This window comes from Nothobranchius furzeri, chromosome 12 (genome assembly GCF_043380555.1).
Source record: "Nothobranchius furzeri strain GRZ-AD chromosome 12, NfurGRZ-RIMD1, whole genome shotgun sequence".
Lineage (NCBI taxonomy): Eukaryota > Metazoa > Chordata > Actinopteri > Cyprinodontiformes > Nothobranchiidae > Nothobranchius > Nothobranchius furzeri.
In genome coordinates, this window is record NC_091752.1 from 47,549,151 (window position 1) to 47,574,815 (window position 25,665).

General features: G+C 39.7%; 2 protein-coding genes across 2 annotated transcripts; one reads left to right on the forward strand and one right to left on the reverse strand.

Annotated features, from left to right (window-relative positions):
* The first annotated feature begins 1,554 nt into the window (after positions 1-1,554).
* LOC129154849 (uncharacterized) lies at positions 1,555-25,665 on the forward strand. Its single transcript, XM_054735129.2, has 3 exons — positions 1,555-1,711; positions 7,281-7,382; positions 24,427-25,665. The coding sequence occupies exons 1-3, from the start codon at positions 1,660-1,662 to the stop codon at positions 24,519-24,521; spliced, it is 249 nt and encodes an 82-aa protein (XP_054591104.1). The 5' UTR covers positions 1,555-1,659; the 3' UTR covers positions 24,522-25,665.
* On the reverse strand, positions 8,462-24,412 carry LOC139062002 (uncharacterized). Its single transcript, XM_070542034.1, has 21 exons — positions 23,656-24,412; positions 21,248-21,391; positions 20,223-20,382; positions 19,858-20,050; positions 18,659-18,715; positions 18,280-18,336; positions 17,899-17,955; positions 17,520-17,576; positions 17,141-17,197; positions 16,762-16,818; positions 16,383-16,439; positions 16,002-16,058; positions 15,621-15,677; positions 15,242-15,298; positions 14,888-15,040; positions 12,706-12,759; positions 12,464-12,550; positions 12,148-12,249; positions 9,942-11,985; positions 9,594-9,764; positions 8,462-8,989 (listed from the first exon to the last, which is right to left on the reverse strand). Exons 1-21 carry the CDS (start codon positions 23,681-23,683, stop codon positions 8,763-8,765), a joined length of 3,933 nt encoding a protein of 1,310 aa, XP_070398135.1. The 5' UTR covers positions 23,684-24,412; the 3' UTR covers positions 8,462-8,762.

Consider the following 25,665-nt stretch of genomic DNA (forward strand, 5'->3'; position numbering starts at 1 on the left):
ACAACCACCCACTCCCTGATTGGCTGCTGCGAATGAGGAGCTCAGACATCTGGGAGGGGCTCAGAGGAGAGCCACATTTCCTCCAGCATTTTTTGGGGGTGGGGGGTGGGGGTGGGGTGGTTCAATGCTAATGGGTTAGGTTTGGCAGCACAAGGTGAAATTTATGTTCCTCTGAGTCAGCTGAAGAAGTTTTTCCACAGTGCTGATGGAGGTGGGATCTTGACCTGAAGCTGAATTTTGACCCCACCATATGATCTGAATCAGGATGAGTCTTGAAGATGCAGAAACTCGCCTGAGGTGTCAGACTCCAGGGCCCTCATTCATCAAACATTCGGAGAAATATTTCTAAATTCCTTCCAAAGATGAAATTTAGAATGATCAAAATCCTGATCTTTGAAACGTGCGGTGACCTCTCGTACGCACGTTCCTCAGCACTCGTCTGATGATGAATCACAACTGTGCGTACCCAGGTGCTCGTGTCCGATCACCATCCTTAACCATATTTGGTCACGCTGCCTCTTCAGCACATGAGGGGGATTCCATGGGCTCGGAAAAAGAAACAAATCTTTGTTGTGAGATGGAGACATTGGTACAAAAAATCCAAACGAGAGTTTGAGGTTCTAAACGCGGTTGGGACAGAGGAGAGGTTCCCTCAGAAATAAATAAAAACTTTAATCTGATAAATCGTGGAGTAACAGGTTTTCATTTACATTTAAGGAGTTGTTCTGGATGGTTTGTTTTATTAGGAAATGTCTGAGTGCAGCCTCTCAGCTGTCATTCAGTCTGGTTACCATGGCAACGCGTGTGTGATGGGGAGCAGAGGAGGTGCTGGAGGTTCTTGTAGATGTAAAGTAGAACAGGGACTGGGATCGGATTATCTGTCGCTCCACGAAGGATCCCAAATCCCAGCATCGCTCCAGACGGATCTGCGGTCAGCGCTCACGGAAACGCGTTTCCTCCAGAGGAGCTCTGACAGATCCTTCATAATAACACAGAAACGTTCTTTTATCTAAGGTGTCTGGAGCAGAATCACGAGGAGTTTCACAAGGATGCAAAGATAATATAATAAAATAACAATAAAATAATTTAAAATGTTTAAGAACATAATAGAAATGGGAAGAGTAAAATTGTGATTACAAAAACACGACATCCATTCTACAACATCAGATTCCCGACGGGTGTTTCAGCACCAGTCATGTGACTCAGCAGTTTTTCCACCATAATATTTATTTAATGGGTAAAATAATTAGTGGATGAGGAACATGTGTGGATGACTGAGACCTTCGGTGTTGTGGTTCCTCCGTTCTACCTCTTGATGCTGTTCCTACGCATGGTCTGAAGTTTTCTGATGTTTAGGTATTTCCCACCCACAGGTACAGCATGAGGAATACCACACAATGTGTACATTAGTTCCTACGTACAGATCTGTTCGTGAGTACGGCTAATGAACGAGGACCCAGAAGCTAAGCTGTGGCTCAGCAGAATCCTCCTCAGACACCAAACAAGCTTCAGTCTGACACTGAGCAAAGTTCAAACCAACAAACAGGTGCAGAGGTTTCATGTCGTAATGTCAGTTTGTTTGTGTTAGCAGGAGATAAAAGTCCTGCTTCAGCTCAGATCTCACAATCGTTCTGTTGGACTGGACTCAAAAGCAGGACTATGAAGCTTCATCTGCTGCTGGTTCTGGTTCTGCTGATGCCTCTCTGCTCAGGTATTACACTTGAACCTGTGTGTGTGTGTGTGTGTGTGTGTGTGTGTGTGTGTGTGTGTGTGTGTGTGTGTGTGTGTGTGTGTGTGTGTGTGTGTGTGTGTGTGTGTGTGTGTGAGTGTGTGTGTGTGTGTGTGTGTTTTACGATGACCAAACATCCTCTTTTTCCTGGACACATCCACTTTTCACTGTCTGTCTGTGGCGTCTGCGGGATTTCCTAAATTGGGTCTGGGTTTTCACCCAGGAGCAGGGTTTGAATCACGGGGGAGCTGAAGGCACATCTCTCTGTGGTACCACCACTATCACATAATTAACACACAATATGTATACATTTGATACAATTCAGGTCACCTTCAAAACTCAGTCATGCACCCATGGCTGTTTTAAGGCATTTTGGGGGCCAGGGCTAACCGAACCCCCTCCCCCCATCACTGGGCTCCCCCAGAAGCCTCTGTGTAATTCATACCCTGTCCAGGAGTATTAAATAAAACACCTCAGACATTACTGACATGAATGAAATATTAGTATGTTATGATCAGTAAAGTTAGATTCAACAAATGAATCACTATCTACTGACAGCTCACACACTCAGACACGTGACGATGACAAGGTTAAACTAATATGACACATTGCTTTCACATACACACATACATTGTGGATGTATGTGTGTATGCGTATGCATGTGTCTGTGTGTATATATGTATATATATATGTGTAGGAGTATAGTAAATTTTCATTATTTTTGTATTTTAATTTTAATTTTATTTTGGGGATCAAGTTACTCAATATAAAGTTAATACCAATGTATCGCTGTCGTTTACTTGTTTTGTGTTGTTAAAAAATCAATAAATAAATTGTTAACAAAGTTAAATGTTCCAAATAAAACACCCCCGTTGATAAATGTGATCATTTTTGTGTATCTAAACAGACTAGAGAGATGAAATTGAACAAACACACACACACGCACACGAGCGCGTGCACACACACACACACACACACACACACACACACACACACACACACACACACACACACACACACACACACACACAGCAAGGTCACGGCGTGAGAAGAAGTTGAATATTTTCACCTGATGTGAACAGAGGAGGAGCGGACAGCGCACAAATTTCGTGAGCGATCCACTTTGTGGCGCTTCACAGCTGGTGTGTTCCGGGTATTACCCTCTCTTATTCTTCTACCGTTACATCAACCTGTGTCTGTGTATTCCTGCTACAGAGAGACGCCGGGCTGGAGTGGGACTCATTTTCAGCCCTGGGGTTTCAGGGCTCAGAGCCAGCATCCAGACCACTTTAATATAGAGCAGGTCTTCACCATATATTCACTCAGTGAGTAATCCTACCTGCTGATGCTTGGTGCTGGATCTTGACTTTGGGGTTATGAACCCAAACAGCACGTTTTACTGAAAAAAGCCTGTTTTTGCGCATTTAGTGGCATCTTTTAGAGTTTTCTTCTTTCGAGTCCTAGCTTCTCCCATCCTGAGTCACCTGAAGTGTTGCGTTAGGGAGCGCCTGCAGGATAAAAGGCAGAGGTGGCCCGTGGACACCACAGTAGCAGCGTATGTAATCAAAGCCAGAGCCATTACTGAACACAGGTGTCGTGCCAATGTTGTTACCCCCGCCAGAATTTGTTTCCCCTGTGTCGGGCGCCGGTGTCGATTTGAGTTCCTCCCTCACGAAAAAATAGCCCTCACCACCTACTCTAACCATATCCACTAAATTACCAAAAATGTATGTTCTGCACAATCATAATTTATTAAATACTCTGTGTGGGACAATTTTAATGTTTGTTATAGGGTTATGGCTAGGATAAGGGTTACGACCCACATTTTTTGGCTGTTTGAGCCGAAAAAGATTTCGAGGGGGGTAACTAAAATTGACATAACACCTGTATGTGTTCCCGACACAGGGGGAACAAATTGTGGCACGATAACTTCATCGGCATGACACCGGCACAAAAAGAAAAAAAAAATACTGACAAGTTTTAAAACAATAGGGTTTTTTTGTTTTTGTGTTACCTGACATGAGAGGCCCTTTCAGCATAGAGGGATCAAACCAGTGGCATGATGACTGAACACTGGTACAAAAAAAAAAAAGAGACAACATCGGTCCTTGAGGCCCGAACATCAGACCAGCCCACTGGGAATTGTCCAGACCCTCCCGATTAGCCTCTTCGGGCCTGGACACCAACTGATTTACAAAACATAACAACTGCATTTTAAGTGTCCCACACATGGAGGAGTTTAAACTTGAAAACAGGCTTCTCTGCCTGGCCAGGACACTGTCTGATGAGCTGGACCCCGGTGAGGACAACAGTTTTCCCGTACCTCTTTCAGACAATATGTAGCATGACAATGGTCTGTCAAATGCTGAGGAAGTCAGCCAATGCTTGGAGCAACTCGAAATGGCATGCGCAACCCTACGGGAAGATATGTTTCTGGAGTCTAAACTTTCTGATCACGAGAGAAGTAGGAGGCAGAATCTGCAAGTTGTTGGCTTACTGGAATCGCTTGAAGATCTGCTACCAATGGCCTTTTCCCCCAGCTTCTTGTGGAGGTATTTGGCAACCAGATCTAGTCATCCCCGCCAGAGCTTTATAGAGCCCACTGCAGTATTGCCGCAAAACTGGGTCTAGATGGACGTCCACGTCCAGTGATTTTCCGCCTTCATCGCTTTCAAATTAAGGACTTGCTATTGAGAGAGGAGTGGAAGCGAGGGACGGTGGATTACCGTGGACACAAGCTTCATTTCTACAAGGATTATAGCGCTGACATCCTGAGGCAGCGGGCTGAAATATAGCACCTTCTAGAGTCCTGGAACCCCCCAAGGCACTTTACAACACAATCAGTCATTCACCCATTCACACACACATTCATACACTGGTGGGGATGAGCTACGATGTAGCCACAGCTGCCCTGGGGCGCACTGACGGAGGCGAGGCTGCCGAGCACTGGCGCCACCAGTCCCTCCGACCACCACCAGCAGGCAACGTGGGTTGTGTCTTGCCCAAGGACACAACGACGGTGACAGACTGAGCGGGGCTCGAACCTGCAACCTTCCGATTTCTTAATAGTCCTGTAGCAACAAAGCTAGGTAATCATCAGATTTTGTAGCCTAGCTTCTTTTGTTCTGTCAAATGAGTGTAGGCTGCAGCGATGGTTTAAGATTGCTTCAGCTCCAACATATAACTCTTGCTTTTACTTCCAGGCTCTGCCATGATGCCAACTAAAGAAGCACACGTCCTCTTTTCCTTCTTCTTGTGCTTTGTATCGATGGTCAGCAGGGCCGGAGTGGGACACATTTTCAGCCCTGGAGTTTCAGACCCCAGACCGGCCCACTTAACAAATTATTATTAAAATCATGTTAGAACTTTATATGTATAGTCTACAAAAGCACACTACTCGGTAAAGCCTTGTAATTCAGTGCAAGAAAGAGTTGCTTTACAATGTAGGTTTATTTGAACATCAGTGCACATCTCCAACATTGTTCTTTACAACACATTCTCTAACAATATAACAATCTACATTCTGTTCAAACAGCTGTTCTGAGATTTTCAAACCTTTAAAATGAAATGACTCAGCACTCCCTTTCACACTTTTTCCAGTTTCCCTAGACTCACCTGCACACAATTAAAATAACCATCTGTAAAGCTTTAGCACATTTGATATGGAAAACACATTTTTGTAACCAATTAAAATATTTTCTATGGCAAAATATGCAGGCTTATTTAATTTTACTTTCATTCTAATAGCGATCTGTTGTGGGCTTTGTGCATTTACTAATAAAAATACATCAGGTCACTACTATTATTTGGACATTAAAATTATTATAATGAAACTGATGTTTGCACATGAGTTGGCTCACCTTCTATCCCAACAGGAGCAATACCCTCACTGTTGGCTCCTGGCTCTTCTTCTGACACTACATTGTGTGAAAATGGTCACAATTCAGCATTCATTTTCCTTTTTTACACGCTTTCTGATCAATGCTGAATCATCTAGCATTTTAGGACACTTTCATATAGAGCCAGGATAGTTTTCATCATATAAATTTTAATAATATTCAGTTCACTGACTCAATAAGTAATCCTACCTGTACATGCCCGCTCTGGAATTGTGGGCTTCTGCCTGGTGCTTATTAGGCCTACTGGATCTTGTGGGCTACAAGACAGTTTGGTGGCATCAGTCACATCATACTGTTAATTATATTACATAACGTTATGTCATGATGCCATATAATTCATTATTGATGCTTAATTAACTTGAATGGTGATTTGCAGCCGGTAAAGTTCAACATCTTGACTTGCCTTACCCGTTTTATCTTCATTTGAAGTTAAAGACCGCAAGCTTGTTTGAGAAAAAAAGGTGCTCATTTTTGCACATTTAGCTGCATCTGTTTCCGGCGCTTTCCTCTTTTTAATTCTTGCCTTCTCCCAACACCCTTGCTCTTTCTACTTTCCATCTTTCCGTCAACTGCGTGGTCACGTGGTGCGCACAGGCGCATACTGGGGAAAAAAAACGAGCTGCAGCCTGCAGGTAGAGACAGCCGGGTGATCAGCCCGGCGGCCTCAGTGCCATGACTGAACACCGGCACCAAAAAATAAAAATAAAATGATAAAAAACAAAAACGAGAGCACCGGCCCAAACATCGCGCAGCCCACCGGGAATTCTCCAGACCCTCCCGATTAGCCACTCCGGGCCTGATGGTCAGTGACCTCGTCTCATCTTCCTATGCCTATCCGGGTCCAGATCGCGGGGGTAGCATCCCAACTAGAGAGTTCGAGACCATCCTCTCCCCGGCCACCTCCACCAGCTTCTCTGGAAGGACCTCAAGGAGTTCCTGGGCCAAATCGGAGATGTACTTTCTCCAACCTGTCCTGGGTCAACCAGGAGGCCTCCTGCCGGCAGGACATGCCTGAAACACCTCCCTGGAGAGGCATCCAGGAGGCATCCTAACGAGATGCCCAAACCACTTCAACTGACTCCTCTCAATATGGAGGAAAAGCGGCTCTACTCCGAGTCTCCCAAATGTCCAAGCTCCTATCCCTAAGGCTGAGCCCAGCCAGCCCGAGGAGAAAACTTATTTCGGCCGTTTGTATCCGCAATCTTGTTCTTTCGGTCATTACCTAAAGCTCGTGACCAAAGGTGAGGACTGGTCAGTAGATCGACTGGTAAATGCAGAGCCTTGCTTTCTGGCTCAGCTCCTTCTTCACCACAACAGACCGGTTCGGCGTCCGCATCACTGCAGACGCTGCCCCAATCCTCCTGCTGATCTCCTGTTCCCTCCTTGACCTGAAAAAGCTAACTGCTAGCTTTTACATTAGCTATTATTGGCAGAGTAAACCCTCCTGTCACACCCCCCACCCCCCAGGGCACCTGTCCTACAAAATTGGTAAATTAAATTTCTATTCAGCAGACTGCTGTACACTCTGAAGTTGGTCCGTTTTCTATGTCCAGAATCTCTGAAACCCACTTTTTAAAGAATAGCTTAAAGTTTTGGAGACCTCTGTCAGACCGGCACTCTGCTTCAGACCCTGTGTGTGTTTTCTGTTGCAGCTAATCAGTTTCACATCGAATGCTTTGGTGAAGACTTCCTGATGGTCAACAACCTGTTGTTACAGTGTTCTGGTAAAGTCAGACAGGCCTGCTACACGCGGGGTGAGCTTCACACACACACACACACACACACACACACACACACACACACACACACACACACACACACACACACACACACACACACACACAACACACACACACAACACACACACACACACACACACAACACACACACACACACACACACACACACACACACACACACACACACACACACACACATACTCGCTTAAGTCATAATTGGGGTCGCAAGTTTTAACTACCCCCCTTAGAGGACACTGCTTTCTGTATGGTTTAGAGACAAGCTAGTAAGTGAATTTTTCTATTTCAAATTTTTAAAAGACAAAAATCACTTGATATTCTCATTTTACTGAATTTTTCTCTAAACAGTTTTTTAACCTTTAAATTGGGGACAGAGGTTTTTTAAAGTCCTCTTTGAGGACTCGTACAATACACAGATACACGGACAATTTAAAGTCATATTTGGGTACATTACCATCTTTTGGGGACAATCCATTGTAAAGAACTGTTATGAAAATTTTATATTTATAATCTCTTAATCATTGATCCAATCAACTGAATGTAATATGTATTACTCTGTGCTTTGAGAACAATGAAAATGACCAACCTTCAGAAGTGCTCATTCAAAGTTACTGACCTTTTCATGCCCGTCACAGGAGCATAGAAGGAACCCGCTCTCATCTATGATGTTAAAAGCCAGACTAGTTTACCCAGAGTAATTTTCTGTCTCTTGGGATCTCCAAGCTCTTGAGCCTGTGCTTGGAGACACAGCAACTTCTACGGTATAGGGTCCAGGCAGGCCAGATGATAGCCTTGCCTGGGTTTTTAGCATTCTCATGCCATGAATGTTAGTAGATCATTGTTCCACAAGACTATTTTAGCATGAATATAATTTGTAATAGTGTTTACTGACCTGCTAAACCTTAGGGAAAATCAAATATTTAGGGACCAAACTCCATGTGTTATGTAAGCTCATCCAGTTTCTTAGTTCAATAGCATTACTACAACATTTCTTGGTGTTTAGACAGCTTAAATTGCATACTAAAAATGTTGTCTATAAAAAAATGTCCAACAAAAGATTCAAATGTGGAACAAAGTTTGTATGACAGCTTACTTTATTTAAAAGAAAGTAAGAACTTCAAGTCATAAGAACACAAAATGACTACAAAATTAAGCTTGAAAAATGCCTTTCCAAGATTTTAACATCTTATAAACCAGTGGGTATCATGGATCACGTTTTACATTATAAAACCTTGTTTAATTGTAGACTTTTCTGTGTCTCCAAATCAGAAGAGGCATGTGGAATTAAACACTATTAGTGTAACATTTTCTTAACACATTTTAAAGCATCTGAACAGTTCAGGAAATATCAAGTTTCAAAGGCTGACCTGGCTAATGTTAGTCTTTGGCACAGGCTTTTCTCTTCAATGCAGTGATCCGATTTCTCACATAATTTTTTACACCAGTCCAGTTTCGATTTTTTAGGGCATAGGGTTCTGCGTTGATGCACCGAATGCAGTCCATTTTCTGAGGTACCTTGCATGTGTGGATGAATCGCATCATGTGCCTTTCAACTGCACGTACCTCACTGTCTTCCCACTTTTGTTTGGGGTTACCTCGATTTCCTGTCAACAAAGAGAAAATGTGAAAAATATTTTATTTTGGTTAATCTAAAACATGGTTAATGGGGACATATTATACAAATCTGAATTTTGCATATTTTATTTCTGCCATATTAGTTTCTACTGCCTCTATAAACACTCCAAATGTAAGGATAAAATAAAAATGTCAATAATGTGCATTTTCTGTTGGTCTGATTAATGCCAATCCTATCGGATGGATGGGTGAGGCCAGCAGCAGCTTGCTTTCTCTTAAGTGACTGAGACCTAAAAAAGCTCTTTCTAGAAAGCACTGAAAATGTCAAGAATAGAACTGTGAATCATGTGAGTGATTTTGAACAAAACATTTCATTAACTTGTTTTGGACAGACCATAAAACTATAATAGGTCTTCCTTAACTTATATTGAAGCATAATATTGTTTAGATAGATGTTATCAGACATAATTTCCACAAGACAAGTTTTTTTTCCCTTTAAGAATTGAAAATTCAGAGTAAATGAAAGTTTCAACACCAACTGACTTGGCAAATACACACGTTTTAATTTCATTCCCATGTTTAGAGTTTATGAAAACAACAGATAATAAAATAACCTGACACATTGGTGCATACCATGTTTTAGAGGACTTCTGATGGTGACAGATGACGATGTCTCAGGTTCTACATCATCATCGTTCTCTATTGCTTCATTTTCTTGTGCTTTTGTCACCTCCATGGCTTCTCTGCTGAGGGAAGTGTCATTCTCGTCACTTGAAGAATCCAGCTCCTGTAAATCCACTCTTTCTAGAATTAAAAAGGACAACAGAAAAATGGAAGAAGAAAAAAATATATATATTTACCACCAAATCCTGGTTAAAGAAGCTATCAGGCCAATTCAGTTATAAACTATTGGAATGGAATTTCATATATTAAGTATTGACATTTCATTTCACTGCATTAAAACCTTATGCACACTCATACCTTCAGGGTCAATCTCGATGTCATCAAGAGCTTGGCCTTTATAAAGTGAAAGAGTTCCCTTCTCCAATGCCAAAAGTACTTTGCTCATCTTGGCAAGCTGAAGTGTTCCTTGGGGTAAGCGGTAATACTGCCTATGCACACGGATGTCATGACCTAGGAAGTTTGCCAGTTGGTCTGCTTCATTTTCTTGAAGATTCAGCACCTGCGACATTGTTGCTATATGTTTCCGAAGTCTTGTTGAAGTAAGGACATCTGGATTTTTGGCATGACATTCTCTTGCAAACTTCTGGATGCACTCTCCTCCTCGATATGCAGATAATGCTCCGGGTCTAGCAAACATGTAGACGTTGTCTTTGGGAATGCAACAAGATTCACGGCTTTCAACCAGCAGTTCCATTGCAGAGACCATTGAAGGTTTTAAAAGAACAGGTACTCCTCTCCCTCGTTTTCCTCGGATTTCAACTCTCGTGAAGAAATCACACATTTTTTTCTCAAGTGGAGTCAGACAAGCAGCCATGTCCTCATTTATTTCTGACTTTTTTCTCTCTTTGAAGGTGGACAGCTCCATTCTTGATACCTCCCCTTCTCTTCTTCTGTTAAAAATGATCACTTGAGCAAGTGTTACTTTGGCAAGCATTGCATAGTTGGAAGCGGTGGGACTCGATCTCAACATTTTTTCAGCAATGGCTTTAACATTCTCCATATGGCTATCCAAACGTTTAACATCTTCAGTTAAAGGTAAAATCTGTGGTGAATTCCACTTGGACTCTGTCATAGTTGTTGTTGCACCTCTGGTAATCAGTCCCTTCCATCTGAAGTTTTTGATGGTCTTGAACTCTCGAGCAAATCGTACAAGGCTTGAGTCTCCATCTACTGAGGACAAGTTGTCAGTCTCAACAAGCTCACAAATTATTCCAAGACTGTTTCCAATCTTTAGAGCTAAAGTGGGTTTGCGGAATGTGTTATTTGTTGGGTTATACCCAGCCAACTCTTTCACTGCAGATATCAAATGATTGAAGTTTGCAGGATAAATAAGTTCCTCTGCTTTTTGTATTGGAGTACTCTTCTGTGCTGTAAGTAGTAGTCGCCCAAGTTCCCTGAGTCTTTGCCTTATGTAGTCATGTCTGTTCTTTCTTGAGCCATTCAGATCATAGAGATGCTGTCCAAACTGCAGAAGTTGTTTATCATTTTGAATCAACTGAGTGACTTTGTCATATTTCATGCAGGAAATGACACTTTTCAAGCCCTCACCAATGTCATGAGGAACAGCAGTTTTCAAAGCACATTTTGATCGAACTCTGTGCTTCCCAGTACTGGACTCATCATCACTGTTGTTCTTTGCTGGGCATCTTCTCATGTGCTTCCACAATGTTTTCTTGGCATAGAGTCCCTGACAATGATAACAATGAATGAAATCAAATGCATCTTTTAATTTTTTTGGTCTATAGCAGGCCTGTAGCTCACCAGCTCCCTTCTTCACAACACTGGCATTATGAGCAAAGTTTCCACGTCTTCTAAGGATGTTTAACTTATTGCGTCGCTCTTTTGAATTTTTTGGATACTGAAAAGCAAGGGCAACATCTTCAACATTTTTATGTACGGTCTCCAGATGCCGTGCAAGTTTTGATGTGGGTTGAAGGCAATAGAGGCAATAGTTTCTCTTGTTATACACACGGCAACCTCCAGATTTAGAAGGCGGTAACACTTTGATTGAGTGAGAAATCTGCTCAAATCTACTTTTCTTTGGAGTGGACACATTGCTATTTGGACTGTCAATAGAAAACTTTCTCTTTGTAGGAGTGCTTGAGGTCCTCTTCTTAGGACTTTTGGCCATTTTTTCCCCTATAGAACTTTCTGAACCATCATCTTGTTTTACTGGAGACAAGAGGGGGTAACGCAGGGAACGCAAAGGCTTTTTTGCAGTTGGATAAAGACATGCATCTTCATCTTGTGCTGAACTTTCTTCAGAGTCTGGAGCATAATCAGCATCACTATAGTCTGTGCAATCTGACCAATCAGAACACGTTTCCATATATATAGTGGCCTTAGGGGATGGAAAAAAACAATATTATAAATAAGATAAAATTCTAATACAATATAAATCATGATTTAGGTATCCAGGCTGTCAACATTCAAAAATATAAATGAAAGTGATCTAATCATTGATTTAATGCACTGATGTCAAACTGTAAATTTAGGTTCGTACCTGCTTTTTTCTTAGTGACTTCTTGTGTGAAGATTCAACCAATTGATTTCCAGATTCATGAGAAACTGATGAGGTTGTAGCAAATGCCGAAGAAACAGTTTTCTTAAAATAGAAAGTGGAAAATTAAAACTAATGTAGAAACAAAAGGGCTATATTAAACTGTGAAATGAACATTAGTATTAGAATATTTAAAAGTGGTGCAATGTATTTAAAGATGGTATTTTTTTAATTAAATAACATTTTAAAAAACATTTAGGTAAAATAAGTGTTTATTGTTTTTCATATACCAACTCTAAAGCACAAGTCTTTTGCTTACCAGTCTTTTTAGGGCTAGCTGCCCACAATCAGAAGTATCATTGGTCATTGATTTCTTCAAGACAGAGTTATCTGAAGAAAGTAATGGCTACAAAAATAAAGACACGTTATGTTCATAACAGATTTGACTTTGTTTTAAAAAACACAACCTTAGTCAGTGCCTTTAAAGTTTGATGTACATATTTTACTATGACTATTAATTAAGCATTTTATGAGATGAATTTTTTTATTTTGAAAGCATACCTGTGAACTAAGCCGAGATCCTACATTGTGGGGGCTGTCCAACTGGGAATTTAGCTGTGGTCAAGGGTGAGAAAAGGCATGTCAGTAAGACAGAATTTCTTTTAAAGCATAACAGCAGTATTGATGAAAAGATTAATACACCACTAGATAAGTTACTGAGGTTACTGATTCTAAAGTATGAGGACAATATTGCAAAAATAGCAAGTGCTGTGCTAAAGAAAAAGAAACCCACGAGTAAATATTGTCCATGTCTCTGGTTATATGAAATTCACCTTAACCCCTTTAAGACAAAGTTTTAGTTAAAGATGTGGTTCACTCTGTAAAATAAACATATTTGCAGTGGTCTCTGGTAGGAATTAATGGTTTTTAAGTCATACTCTGGAGAAAAAAATTGTGGTGTACCAGTTTCAGGAACTAGAAGTTTGCCACATCAGAGTTGAGCTTCAAACAGCAGGATTTGGAGTCTTATTTCCTGATATTTAGAAATCTCACCCCTGACTGGCTAACAGCAACGCAACTCTACCATTAACTTAGTTTGCTCTGTATTGAAGTTTTATCTCGACAAATACCACAAGCCTAAAGGAGTTCTGCTGTGTGGTGGAGTTGCTAATGCTAACATTTAGCTTCAACTAACAAAGATGTTCTCAGTTTCCTGGAAACCTACAACAGCCTTCCTTGATGTGAGTCAGAATGGGTGAGTACATGAATGTTAAGTGTGACGTAGATCTGTCAGGCTTTCTAATCCTAGAGTTTCACCGTCAGAAGCTAATGCAGGAGATAGGTGTAGGAGACTATTTTCATCTTCAGCCTGCAGGTTAAACTAGCAATTATCGATCATAATTAGAAATAATAAATAAAAATTGTTCACAGAAAACCACATTTTAAAGAGAGGAAACACTCTGCCGCATTTAATTTTGGGAAGGCGAGTACCAAATGTTAAATTGAGCATAGTTTTGACTGTGTACAACATTGCTTTTATAAAATATTGCACATATATTACTTACATTTTATTCCCATATATTCCTTTATATAATGACAGCCATGAGGCTTTGTCCACTCTATTTAGTGAAATTTGACTGATTCCAGTTCTTTATTACATCCATTCATTAATATCCTGTAACCATTTTTTTCAGGAAGGGTTGTGAGAAGCTGGTGTCTCTCTAGAAGTCATTTATCAAAAAGTGAGTGGGCAGCCTGGACATGTTGCCATTTCAACTAAGGGAACAAAAAGGACCCATTTACACATTCCTCCATTCACACTTAATGACAATTTAAAATCACTAATTAACCTGGCATGCATGTGTCTGGTCCATCAGAGTAGTTGTGGGGATTAACTGGAAGTGACCACTACATGCATACATAGAACATGCTAACTAAATGTATTCAGGAAATGACCATGTGAACTTGCTGTTGGGCAATGCCAAGAAAAGTGCCACCATGTCTGTTCTGCTGAGAATGTCATTGGCTGCAAATTTCCTTCCACGCAGGACCTGCACACCTCCAGGACATTGAGGCGCGCAGGTCAAATAACAGCTGACCCATGTCACCCTGGACACAGTCTTTTTGACTTGCTCCCATCTGGCAGAAGGATCAGATCCATTCAGACCAGAACCTCATGCCACAAGAACAGTTTCTGCCCCTTTGCTGTTTGACTCATATATGACAATCCTAGGGCTGCCCACTCCAGTCGCTTGGTCTAAGTCACACGACACTGTTGTGTTTGTACATGAACTGATCCACTCTGATCAGTACCTACAGTGGGTATATAGTAGCCACTTCTCAAACTATTACCACTTTATATTATAAATTTATTATGAGTATGTTCTTACATTCTATATTTGCTTATCTCTTATATTTATCTTTCTTTTCACACTAAATACTGCAGCAATTTCCGAATGTTGTGCTTTCTCTCACATATGGCAATAAGACCTTCTAATTCTGATTAAATGCATCATTTTAAAACTGGTGTTTGGGAGAATCAAGTGCAAAAACCAAAGTCATACCATTTTTAAGACTCAGGATTTCTGTTATGGACACTTTTGATAATATGTCACAAGATTATAATTTTAATTGTAATCAGCAGGGAAGGCAAAATGTTTAATATTCTACTAAAATTAGATCCTTCCACACCTTCGCAAAATGGTCACTTTGCATCAAAAGAATTGATGTGTACATTACTCACTAGGGCATCCAGTTCTGCCAGTTCCTGAGCAAGTTTTGCACGCTTCACCAGCATCATGGTAGTTTTTCTCTCTTTAGTATTTTGCTCCATTTCTGCCTTTTTGTGAGAATAAAGGCTGTTGGAACAGTGCTGTTGCAATTTCCTTGTTAGTGACTGGAAAAGATTAAAAATATTCTAATGAAATAAAGCACATGTGGGAATAGAAGACACAAAAGCAAAAAAATCAAAAGATGAAACAGTAATTACATACAAAAATAATGTTTTGTGATGAGTCTTATTCTAATATTAGGAAATATCAGAAAAATCTTGATCTATTTGCATTATGAAACGTGGATATACAAATAAAATTTTTACCTCGGTGTCATCTTGGTGGTCAGCATTCTGCTCATGGACTTCACCAGTAGATTTAACCTGGAAACAAAGACATAACTACAGTATAAAGCCTAAAACTCATCAATCTTCTTTCACCAGTACGCCAGACTTCCTACTTTTGGGGACAGTTGTAACACAAACACACTCGACCCAAACCCAAATGGGGACAACCAACCTAAAATCACCAAAAAGTAGTATAAAGTAGAGTTTATCAAACAGTTGTTGGTAATAATGGGTTTTGAATGTTTTGGACATCAACTTCTTTTGAATCTAAAAAATAAATACACTAAAATTTACATTGAACAATGTACTATTTTCCATAACTGTAACATCATGAAAGATTTTTGAACTTTTAACATACCTCGGTGTCATCTTGGTGGTCATTATTCTGCTCATGGACTTCACCAGTGGATTTAACCTGGAAACAAATACATAACTACATTATAAAACCTAAAACTCATCCATCTTCTTTCACCAGTACGCCAGACTTCCTACTTTTGGGGACAGTTATAACACACACACACACTCGACCCAAACCCAAATGGGGACAACCAACCTAAAATCACCAAAAAGTAGTATAAAGTAGAGTTTATCAAACAGTTGTTGGTAATAATGGGTTTTGAATGTTTTGGACATCAACTTCTTTTGAATCTAAAAAATAAATACACTAAAATTTACATTGAACAATGTACTATTTTCCATAACTGTAACATCATGAAAGATTTTCGAACTTTTAACATACCTCGGTGTCATCTTGGTGGTCATTATTCTGCTCATGGACTTCACCAGTGGATTTAACCTGGAAACAAATACATAACTACATTATAAAACCTAAAACTCATCCATCTTCTTTCACCAGTACGCCAGACTTCCTACTTTTGGGGACAGTTATAACACACACACACACTCGACCCAAACCCAAATGGGGACAACCAACCTAAACTCACCAAAAAGTAGTATAAAGTAGAGTTTATCAAACAGTTGTTGGAAGTAATGGGTTTTGAATGTTTTGGACATAGACTTCTTTTGAATCTAAAAAATAAATACACTAAAATTTACATTGAACAATGTACTATTTTCCATAACTGTAACATCATGAAAGATTTTTGAACTTTTAACATACCTCGGTGTCTTCTTGGTGGTCATTATTCTGCTCATGGACTTCACCAGTGGATTTAACCTGGAAACAAATACATAACTACATTATAAAACCTAAAACTCATCCATCTTCTTTCACCAGTACGCCAGACTTCCTTCTTTTGGGGACAGTTATAACACACACACACTCGACCCAAACCCAAATGGGGACAACCAACCTAAACTCACCAAAAAGTAGTATAAAGTAGAGTTTATCAAACAGTTGTTGGTAATAATGGGTTTTACATGTTTTGGACATAGACTTCTTTTGAATCTAAAAAATAAATACACTAAAATTTACATTGAACAATGTACTATTTTCCATAACTGTAACATCATGAAAGATTTTTGAACTTTTAACATACCTCGGTGTCATCTTGGTGGTCAGTATTCTGCTCATGGACTTCACCAGTGGATTTAACCTGGAAACAAAGATATAACTACATTATAAAACCTAAAACTGATCCATCTTCTTTCACCAGTACGCCAGACTTCCTACTTTAGGGGACAGTTATAACACACACACACTCGACCCAAACCCAAATGGGGACAACCAACCTAAAATCACCAAAAAGTAGTATAAAGTAGAGTTTATCAAACAGTTGTTGGAAGTAATGGGTTTTGAATGTTTTGGACATAGACTTCTTTTGAATCTAAAAAATAAATACACTAAAATTTACATTGAACAATGTACTATTTTCCATAACTGTAACATCATGAAAGATTTTTGAACTTTTAACATACCTCGGTGTCATCTTGGTGGTCAGTATTCTGCTCATGGACTTCACCAGTGGATTTAACCTGGAAACAAATACATAACTACATTATAAAACCTAAAACTCATCCATCTTCTTTCACCAGTACGCCAGACTTCCTACTTTTGGGGACAGTTATAACACAAACACACTCGACCCAAACCCAAATGGGGACAACCAAACTAAAATCACCAAAAAGTAGTATAAAGTAGAGTTTATCAAACAGTTGTTGGTAATAATGGGTTTTGAATGTTTTGGACATCAACTTCTTTTGAATCTAAAAAATAAATACACTAAAATTTACATTGAACAATGTACTATTTTCCATAACTGTAACATCATGAAAGATTTTTGAACTTTTAACATACCTCGGTGTCATCTTGGTGGTCAGTATTCTGCTCATGGACTTCACCAGTAGATTTAACCTGGAAACAAAGATATAACTACATTATAAAACCTAAAACTGATCCATCTTCTTTCACCTGTATGCCAGACTTCCTACTTTAGGGGACAGTTGTAACACAAACACACTCAATCCAAACCCAAATGGGGACAACCAACCTAAAATCACCAAAAAGTAGTATAAAGTAGAGTTTATCAAACAGTTGTTGGAAGTAATGGGTTTTGAATGTTTTGGACATAGACTTCTTTTGAATCTAAAAAATAAATACACTAAAATTTACATTGAACAATGTACTATTTTCCATAACTGTAACATCATGAAAGATTTTTGAACTTTTAACATACCTCGGTGTCATCTTGGTGGTCAGTATTCTGCTCATGGACTTCACCAGTGGATTTAACCTGGAAACAAATACATAACTACATTATAAAACCTAAAACTCATCCATCTTCTTTCACCAGTACGCCAGACTTCCTACTTTTGGGGACAGTTATAACACACACACACACTCGACCCAAACCCAAATGGGGACAACCAAACTAAAATCACCAAAAAGTAGTATAAAGTAGAGTTTATCAAACAGTTGTTGGTAATAATGGGTTTTGAATGTTTTGGACATCAACTTCTTTTGAATCTAAAAAATAAATACACTAAAATTTACATTGAACAATGTACTATTTTCCATAACTGTAACATCATGAAAGATTTTTGAACTTTTAACATACCTCGGTGTCATCTTGGTGGTCAGTATTCTGCTCATGGACTTCACCAGTGGATTTAACCTGGAAACAAATACATAACTACATTATAAAACCTAAAACTCATCCATCTTCTTTCACCAGTACGCCAGACTTCCTACTTTTGGGGACAGTTATAACACACACACACTCGACCCAAACCCAAATGGGGACAACCAACCTAAACTCACCAAAAAGTAGTATAAAGTAGAGTTTATCAAACAGTTGTTGGTAATAATGGGTTTTACATGTTTTGGACATAGACTTCTTTTGAATCTAAAAAATAAATACACTAAAATTTACATTGAACAATGTAGCATTTTCCATAACTGTAACATCATGAAAGATTTTTGAACTTTTAACATACCTCGGTGTCATCTTGGTGGTCAGTATTCTGCTCATGGACTTCACCAGTGGATTTAACCTGGAAACAAAGACATAACTACATTATAAAACCTAAAACTCATCCATCTTTTTTCACCAGTACGCCAGACTTCCTACTTTTGGGGACAGTTATAACACACACACACTCGACCCAAACCCAAATGGGGACAACCAAACTAAAATCACCAAAAAGTAGTATAAAGTATAATTTATTAAACAGCTTTAGTTGAAAAGAGTGTCACATGTTTTGGACATTGATTTCTCCTTTTTAATCTTAAAGGTGTGGATCACTGAAAAATATTTTTTTAAATCTTATTTCTGATTATAATGAGTCACTGTTTTTCATGCAGGATGAAAATTAAAATAGTCTCCTACACCTATCTCCTACATTAGCTTCTAATAGAAAACACACTAAAAGGATAGGATTTTATAGTGCTGGTAAACAGCAGCTAAGTTGGTTTTATGTCCTATTTCTGCTTTCATCAGCCTCCATCCTCAGACTCCTCCAGTGTTTTGGGAGGTGATGGACTCGGGTTTACTTTGTTGCAGTCAAAGACTTTCCATGTTTCAGCTCTCATGATGATGCCCTGCACAACAAGGTGCTTTGTTAAATTGCTGGCATTCCTTTATTTTGTGGTACAAATATTCTCGCTGGTGTAGCATTTAGCGGCTACTTACTTTAGCAAAACGCACCCAAATGTTTGACTTTTTTAGCATTTTCTTCCACGAACTGCTGAGAAGTGCTGTTGAAAGCTCCACTCATAACGTGACTCAGGATCAGTCATGTGGCCCGGGGTGGGTCACTGGGACATTTTAATACTTTCTTCCTGATATCTGTACCTACCGAATGTTTTCACTCAGTCACAAAGAGGTCCAGAGTTCTGAAACCCAACCCTAGGAGTCAGTCAGCCTTTCTTGTGGTCTGATGAGGTTTTCTAGGTTTCTCCTCTGCTGGAGATCTGTGTGGTCTGCGTTTTGTTTACCATTTTGTATCACTGCTGTAGCGCGGGAGCTGAATACGTTACATGTTCAGAGTATTTTGACCCGAGACTTTTTATTATTTCCAAATTCCTAAATTCAATGCTTTTTAGACTTTTTAAGACCCTGCGGGAACATCAGCATATAAGTTAAAAGTAAGCTTTTTAAGACTTTATTTCCATATTTTGGAGGAAATTAGTTTACCTTTTTGCGCCATGGCCAATTTGCTTTTCCATAGTTGTAAGTTATTTCCTCTCCAGGGTCAATGTCTCGTAAAGCAAAAAGGCAAAGGTGCGGCAGCCCTTCAACTTCCACCGTCTTCATCTTGCAGTTAGGCCTTTGGTGATCATCATTCACAAGTCTTCCCAATGACTTGTCCTCAACAGAAGCATCGACACTTAACAAAAAAGAACAAGTCAAGTGAATTAAACACCATATATGTATGTATAATATATTTCATATACATACATACATACATACATACATACATACATACATACATACATACATACATACATATACACACACATATACACATACATATATAAAGAACACTAATTAATACTCACCACCAACCGTTCCCTTGCCATTGGAAGTCAAATAAGAAAACTTCCTCTGTGTCACTGTATTTATTCTTTTGAAGTATTGAATCCTCTTTACATAGTTTTCCACGGTACTCAAGGACAAAATCTCCTTGTTTGAACACTTTAGTGGCAATAACACCTCGTCCTTTAAAAGAAGAAAACCACAGTTTTAACACTAGAACTTCCAAGGCTGTCATTTTGACTGTTTTCCTATTTTGATAATAACTTTAGTTAGATGGGTCTCGTGTCCTGGCTTCTTGACTTTTCCAATTTGTGTGTGTCAGTGGCCTAGCGATATACGTGTCCACCCTTGGACTGGGAGACAAGGTTCAAATCCCGGTCAGGTCATACCAAAGACTGGAAAAAATGGGACCCAAGGCCTCCCTGCTTGATGCTCAGTTTTAAGGGGTTGGATTGGGGGGTTAAACAACCAAATAGTTCCTGAGCACAGCCACTGCTGCAGCTCACTGATCACCTCATGGATGGGGCAATTGCAGAGGTGTAATTTCAGCAGTGTGTGATGACTTTGTGACTTCAACTTTATTTACATGTTATGTTTCTACAAATTAAGGTAAGAAAAAGAAATGTAGTTAATTTTTGTCTGTTTCCTACAAACCTTCAATCTGATGCGTCTTATTTACATGGTAAATTTTTCCTGCGGAGGAACAGCATCACTGTTGCTAAGCAATCAACTTTCCAGCTTGCGCATTCGCTCTTTATTCATATTCCCTGTAAATTAGCTGCTAAAATGGCTTGTGCTCCTGTCCTGTTTTGCCTTTTTATGCATGTTGTGAAGCACTTTGTGATTTTTTCTGTGAAAAGTGCTATATAAATAAGTTTTACTTACTTACTTACTTACTTAATGGCACATTGCTAATTACGAAACTCATATTGCCACCAATGTTACTTTGAAATGTTTTTTTTGGGACCAATACCTTCCTGCAGGACAAGCTGACTGTGTATGTGTAAAACTGGGGGGGGAGGGGGGGGGGGGGGGGAGATGAATTTACCTTTATATGAGTTGATGAACTGTTCTATGAGACCAGGCTTGTCGATTTTAAGTTCAACATGTTGTTCAGCATCATGTAGAGGGTTGAGTCTTCTTCTCCTCACAGATTGTTCCATTTGTATTGTTCGAATACTAGCCATCTTTTCTGAAAAAAATTACATTTTACAAGTATGTTGTAATATCATATTTCTCAAACATTTAAACACACAATGAAGTCATAAATAGAAAAAAGCTAAAAAAAACTAGAATAGAAATCCGTCGCTATCATAAAGAAAACCACATGCATTCTGCTGCAGACCCTTGCCTCAAAACATTTGATGTCTAAAAGAAACAATCTTATATAGAACCTCTCAAGATAAAAATCATGAGGCGCTTTACAAGAACAAAAATAAAAAAAAATTAAGAATATAGAAATGTGAAATAAAATTAATTCTGGTAAAAAATATAAGGGAGAGGAAAAAATAAATAGGACAGAGGGAAATCAGTGGATCCCGGGAAAGGTGGAATAAGACCAGAACCAGGATCTTGAAATGAACCCTGAAGTTGACTGGCAGCCAGTGAAGCTGGAGGAGAAGCGGGGTGATGTGGGTGTGTTTGGAGGACTTGGTCAGAAGCCGAGCACAGGCGTTCTGAACCACCTGTAGACGGTTCAGGGAGGTTCTGCTCAGACACGTGAAAAGAGAGTTACAGTAGTCTAAGCGTGAGGAGATGAAGGTGTGGAGAACTGTCTCAAGTTCAGAGCGGGACAGAATGGGACTCAGCTTAGCAACGTTCCTGAGATGGAAGAAGGAAGAGCGAACAAGAGAACTGACATGAGAATCCAGGGTGAGAGCTGGGTCAAAGGTCACGCCAAGATTCCTGGAAGGTTTGGTGTGGGAAGCAAGCTGACCAAGAGAGTCTCTGACTTTGGGAACCAGCTTGTCTGGGGCACAGATGAGGATCTCAGTCTTATCTTCATTCAGCTGTAGAAAGCTCCCAGCCATCCAGGCTTTGATAGAGTCTAAGCAGGTGTGTAACAGCTGCAGCTTAGACATCTCATGGGGCTTAAAGGAGATGTACAGTTGGATGTCATCTGTGTAAAGATGGTAGGACATTCCTTTGAAGGAGCTCAGGATGTGCTGAAGAGGAAGCAGATAGAGGAGGAAGAGCAGAGGCCCCAGCACAGAACCCATTGGTATGAGAGGTGGTGGAGGGCTTAAACTTGGAGATGACCTCAGAGGAGGAACACAGAAAGATAAGAGGAGAACCACTCCAGAGCAGTTCCTGATAGACCTACCCAGTTGCTCACCCTCTCCAGTAGCAGGTGATGGTCAATGGTGCAGCAGATGGACGTGGAGACAGGTTTTCTTCCACAACGCTCAATTTTTCTGCATTGACTCTTCAGGCTGTGAATGCTGTCGTTAAACCAGGGAGTAGGGTTTACTGCAGGAATTGATCTGGTTCTGACAGGACAGATGTTGTCCAGAATGGAGAGTCAGTGCTTGTTAATTGAGAAGTTAAGTTAACGAATCTGGGTCATTATCAGAAGAACAGGGTGGTTTAAAACCAGCAGAAAATGTGCTAGCTGTGCTCTCATTAAGAAAACGAGAACTAACCAGACGGCGAGCAGGAGGTGGGGATGCAGAAACTGACAAGTTAAAGAAAATGCAATGGTGATCCAAAATATAAACGTCCTCAGGACAAGCAGAAGGAAAGAACCGTTTGGACCAGGTGGACAATAAACCACAGCACAGTAGAACGGGTCCTTACACCCGACTTTTATCAGCTGCAGTTCAAAGGAAGCAAAGTGACCAGAGGTTGTAGAGCTACATGGAAGATGGTCTCTGAAAAGAACAGCTAGGCCTCCACCACGACCAGAACCCCGGGGCTGGCTAAGGAAAGAATAACCACTCAGGCAGAGTTCAATCAAACCAGAATAATCAGATGTTTGCTGCCAAACAGTCAAAAACAGAAGGTCCAGGTTTTTAGAGAGAATTAGATCATTAAGCAGGAAAAACATTTTAACAAGAGTGGGTGTTTAATAGAGCCATGCTGAATGAGATGGATGAATCAGAAACTACAGAAACAGATGGAGTAAGATGAGGTAAATTAGCAGGATTAGCTCCACAATGTTTATAAAAACCACTCATGGAGTGAACAAGGATAAATCACTGAAGCCTTGTTTGTATAAATTAAGGACGGATCTTCAGATAATCTGACTAACATTTTGAACAAAAAAAGGATTGGACCTTCAAGCTTAAGCCTTTTGTGAATGCTTTATTTCCAAGTGGCTAGCCAATTCGGGCTAAGTAGCTAAAGCAAACGTCTATGAAACATGCTTAGCTAGCTAAGTTGAGCTTTCTTCTTTCTAAAAAAATCCAACCAATTTTAATGTTTAGCCTGGAAAAAACGAATACTCTCTTTTCTTACCTTTAAAATTGCTCGACCACTTCTGCATCCCACGGCCAACCTGCTGACGTTAATGGAGAGGAACTGGGACTTTCCCTCCTCCCCCCAGTAATAGTTAGCATACAGTGCAATTGATATGCTAATGTCGTTTTGGTCACTTTATGCTAATATAATATTAGCTGAATCATTTTCTTGTGCATAGTAATGTCCCTACTTCTTAAAAACACTAGGGTAAACGTCATTATCAAAGTTTTAAAGCTTTTATTTTTATTTTTATTAAAGTTATTTAACCATTTTTAATCAGGCAAAATGTAACCTACATTTTGAATGTGAAGATAAATCATCACATAATTTTATTCAGGCAAAGTCTGGGACCGCTACTTGGGTCCTATACAATTCCACACACTTCCACTAGGGGGCAGAGTAGAGTTATACACAAATTGGGATGTTGGTGACCAAATGGAACACACAAATACACAAAAAGTCTGAAATATGTGATTTTTAGGGACATTGGAGATTTTTGGATTAAAACACATATTAGACTGTGCTGAATGTTATGTGAAGGAAATCTAATTGGGGACGGTGGTTTTGGTCCCCAAAAGGAAAGGTGTCCCCAATTGACTGGTGTGTGAGCTGGTTCAGGCCCCCAATTTTTACATAAGCAAACCCACACACACACACACACACACACACACACACACAGTCTTTGATATTTGTGCTTTAAAGTTTTGGTTATCAGATCAAGTTTAGAAGCTTTTACTGCAGCGGGTTTGATCTATTTCCTTTCTGCAGACACTGGAGAGAAAGGCTGCACCCGGCTAGAGAACTGCTCCCGGCTCGGCTGGACCTGCTGCTACACAAACCGCTGCAATGCCAATCAACACTGATCAATACTCAGCCATTAATCAGTAATCTGATCAGTCTTTAAACATGAAGTCTGAAACTTTTATAGTCCAGTTTGAAATGTTAGACTTAAACTTCTGGTTAGTTTGATAGTTTACCTGATTTCACCAGAAGTAACTAGATAAACTAATAGGCTCAAATAAAAATCTGATTATCGTGGAAAATCAACTTTTCAGGGAGAAATATCAAATTACTAGATTTTAATAAACGCAATCAAACAAGTCCTATTTCATTTATTGTTCTTCAGAAAAAATACGGAAAAGGTTCTTTAACCAAGGGATGAGCCAGAGGACTGATAACCCAGAGCAGAACCAGTTTAAAGGTGTGGAACACTGAAAAACCACATTCTAATAATTACTTCTGATTCTAACGGTCACTGAGTTTTCATACAGGCTGATCGTGAAAATAGTCTCCTACACCTTTCTCCTGCAGTAGCTTCTGATAGAAAACAGACGGTGAAACTCTATGATTAGAAAATGCTGACAGATCTACGTCACACTGTCACTTAACATTCATGGACTCACCCATCTGGACTCACGACGGGGAAGGCTGTTGTTGGGTTAGCGTCCAGGAAACAGCAGAATGTCTCTGCTAGTTGAAGCTAACCGGTAGCATTAGCAACTGCTGTTAGCCAATCAGAGAAGAGATGTCCACATATCAGGAAGTAAGACTCTCTACTCTGGCCTTTTCCCAATACTCACACTTCCACCCTTGTTCTTTTCTAAATGTGTGTTTCTGTCCAAGGGTGTGAGTGCATTGCATGTCCCAATCCTGTAGTGTGGAAGTTGACCACGCCCCTTTTGCATTCTTCACACACACTTTGTGTGTGAGAAGTTCATTGAAGGGTATCACCCACAGTCCAGGAAGAGAAAATCTAATCTTCAATATTAGAAGCAACATTTTATCATTTCCTCTTTTACTGATCAATTTTATTTACATCATCAATGAATGTAAACTTTGTCAAATAATTGTTTGTTTGAAAGTTAATAAAGTTAAACAAGTAGCACAAACAGCAGCCAGCAGTACTTCAGTTTAAATGATAAATAATGATAAGAGTTTTGAATGTCTGTCACGTGATCTGAGATTCATTCGTTTGTAAAAATTCATGAATAAAACAACCACAAATCA

Coding starts and splice junctions, on each gene's coding strand:
- LOC139062002 (XM_070542034.1), bottom strand. CDS start 23,683: ATGCAGAAGTGGTCGAGCAATTTTAAAG. Junction 17,956..18,279: donor ACCACCAAGATGACACCGAG/GTATGTTAAAAG, acceptor ATTTGTTTCCAG/GTTAAATCCACTGGTGAAGT. Junction 15,678..16,001: donor ACCACCAAGATGACACCGAG/GTATGTTAAAAG, acceptor ATTTGTTTCCAG/GTTAAATCCACTGGTGAAGT.
- LOC129154849 (XM_054735129.2), top strand. CDS start 1,660: ATGAAGCTTCATCTGCTGCTGGTTCTGGTTCTGCTGATGCCTCTCTGC. Junction 1,712..7,280: donor GCTGATGCCTCTCTGCTCAG/GTATTACACTTG, acceptor TTTCTGTTGCAG/CTAATCAGTTTCACATCGAA. Junction 7,383..24,426: donor ACAGGCCTGCTACACGCGGG/GTGAGCTTCACA, acceptor TCCTTTCTGCAG/ACACTGGAGAGAAAGGCTGC.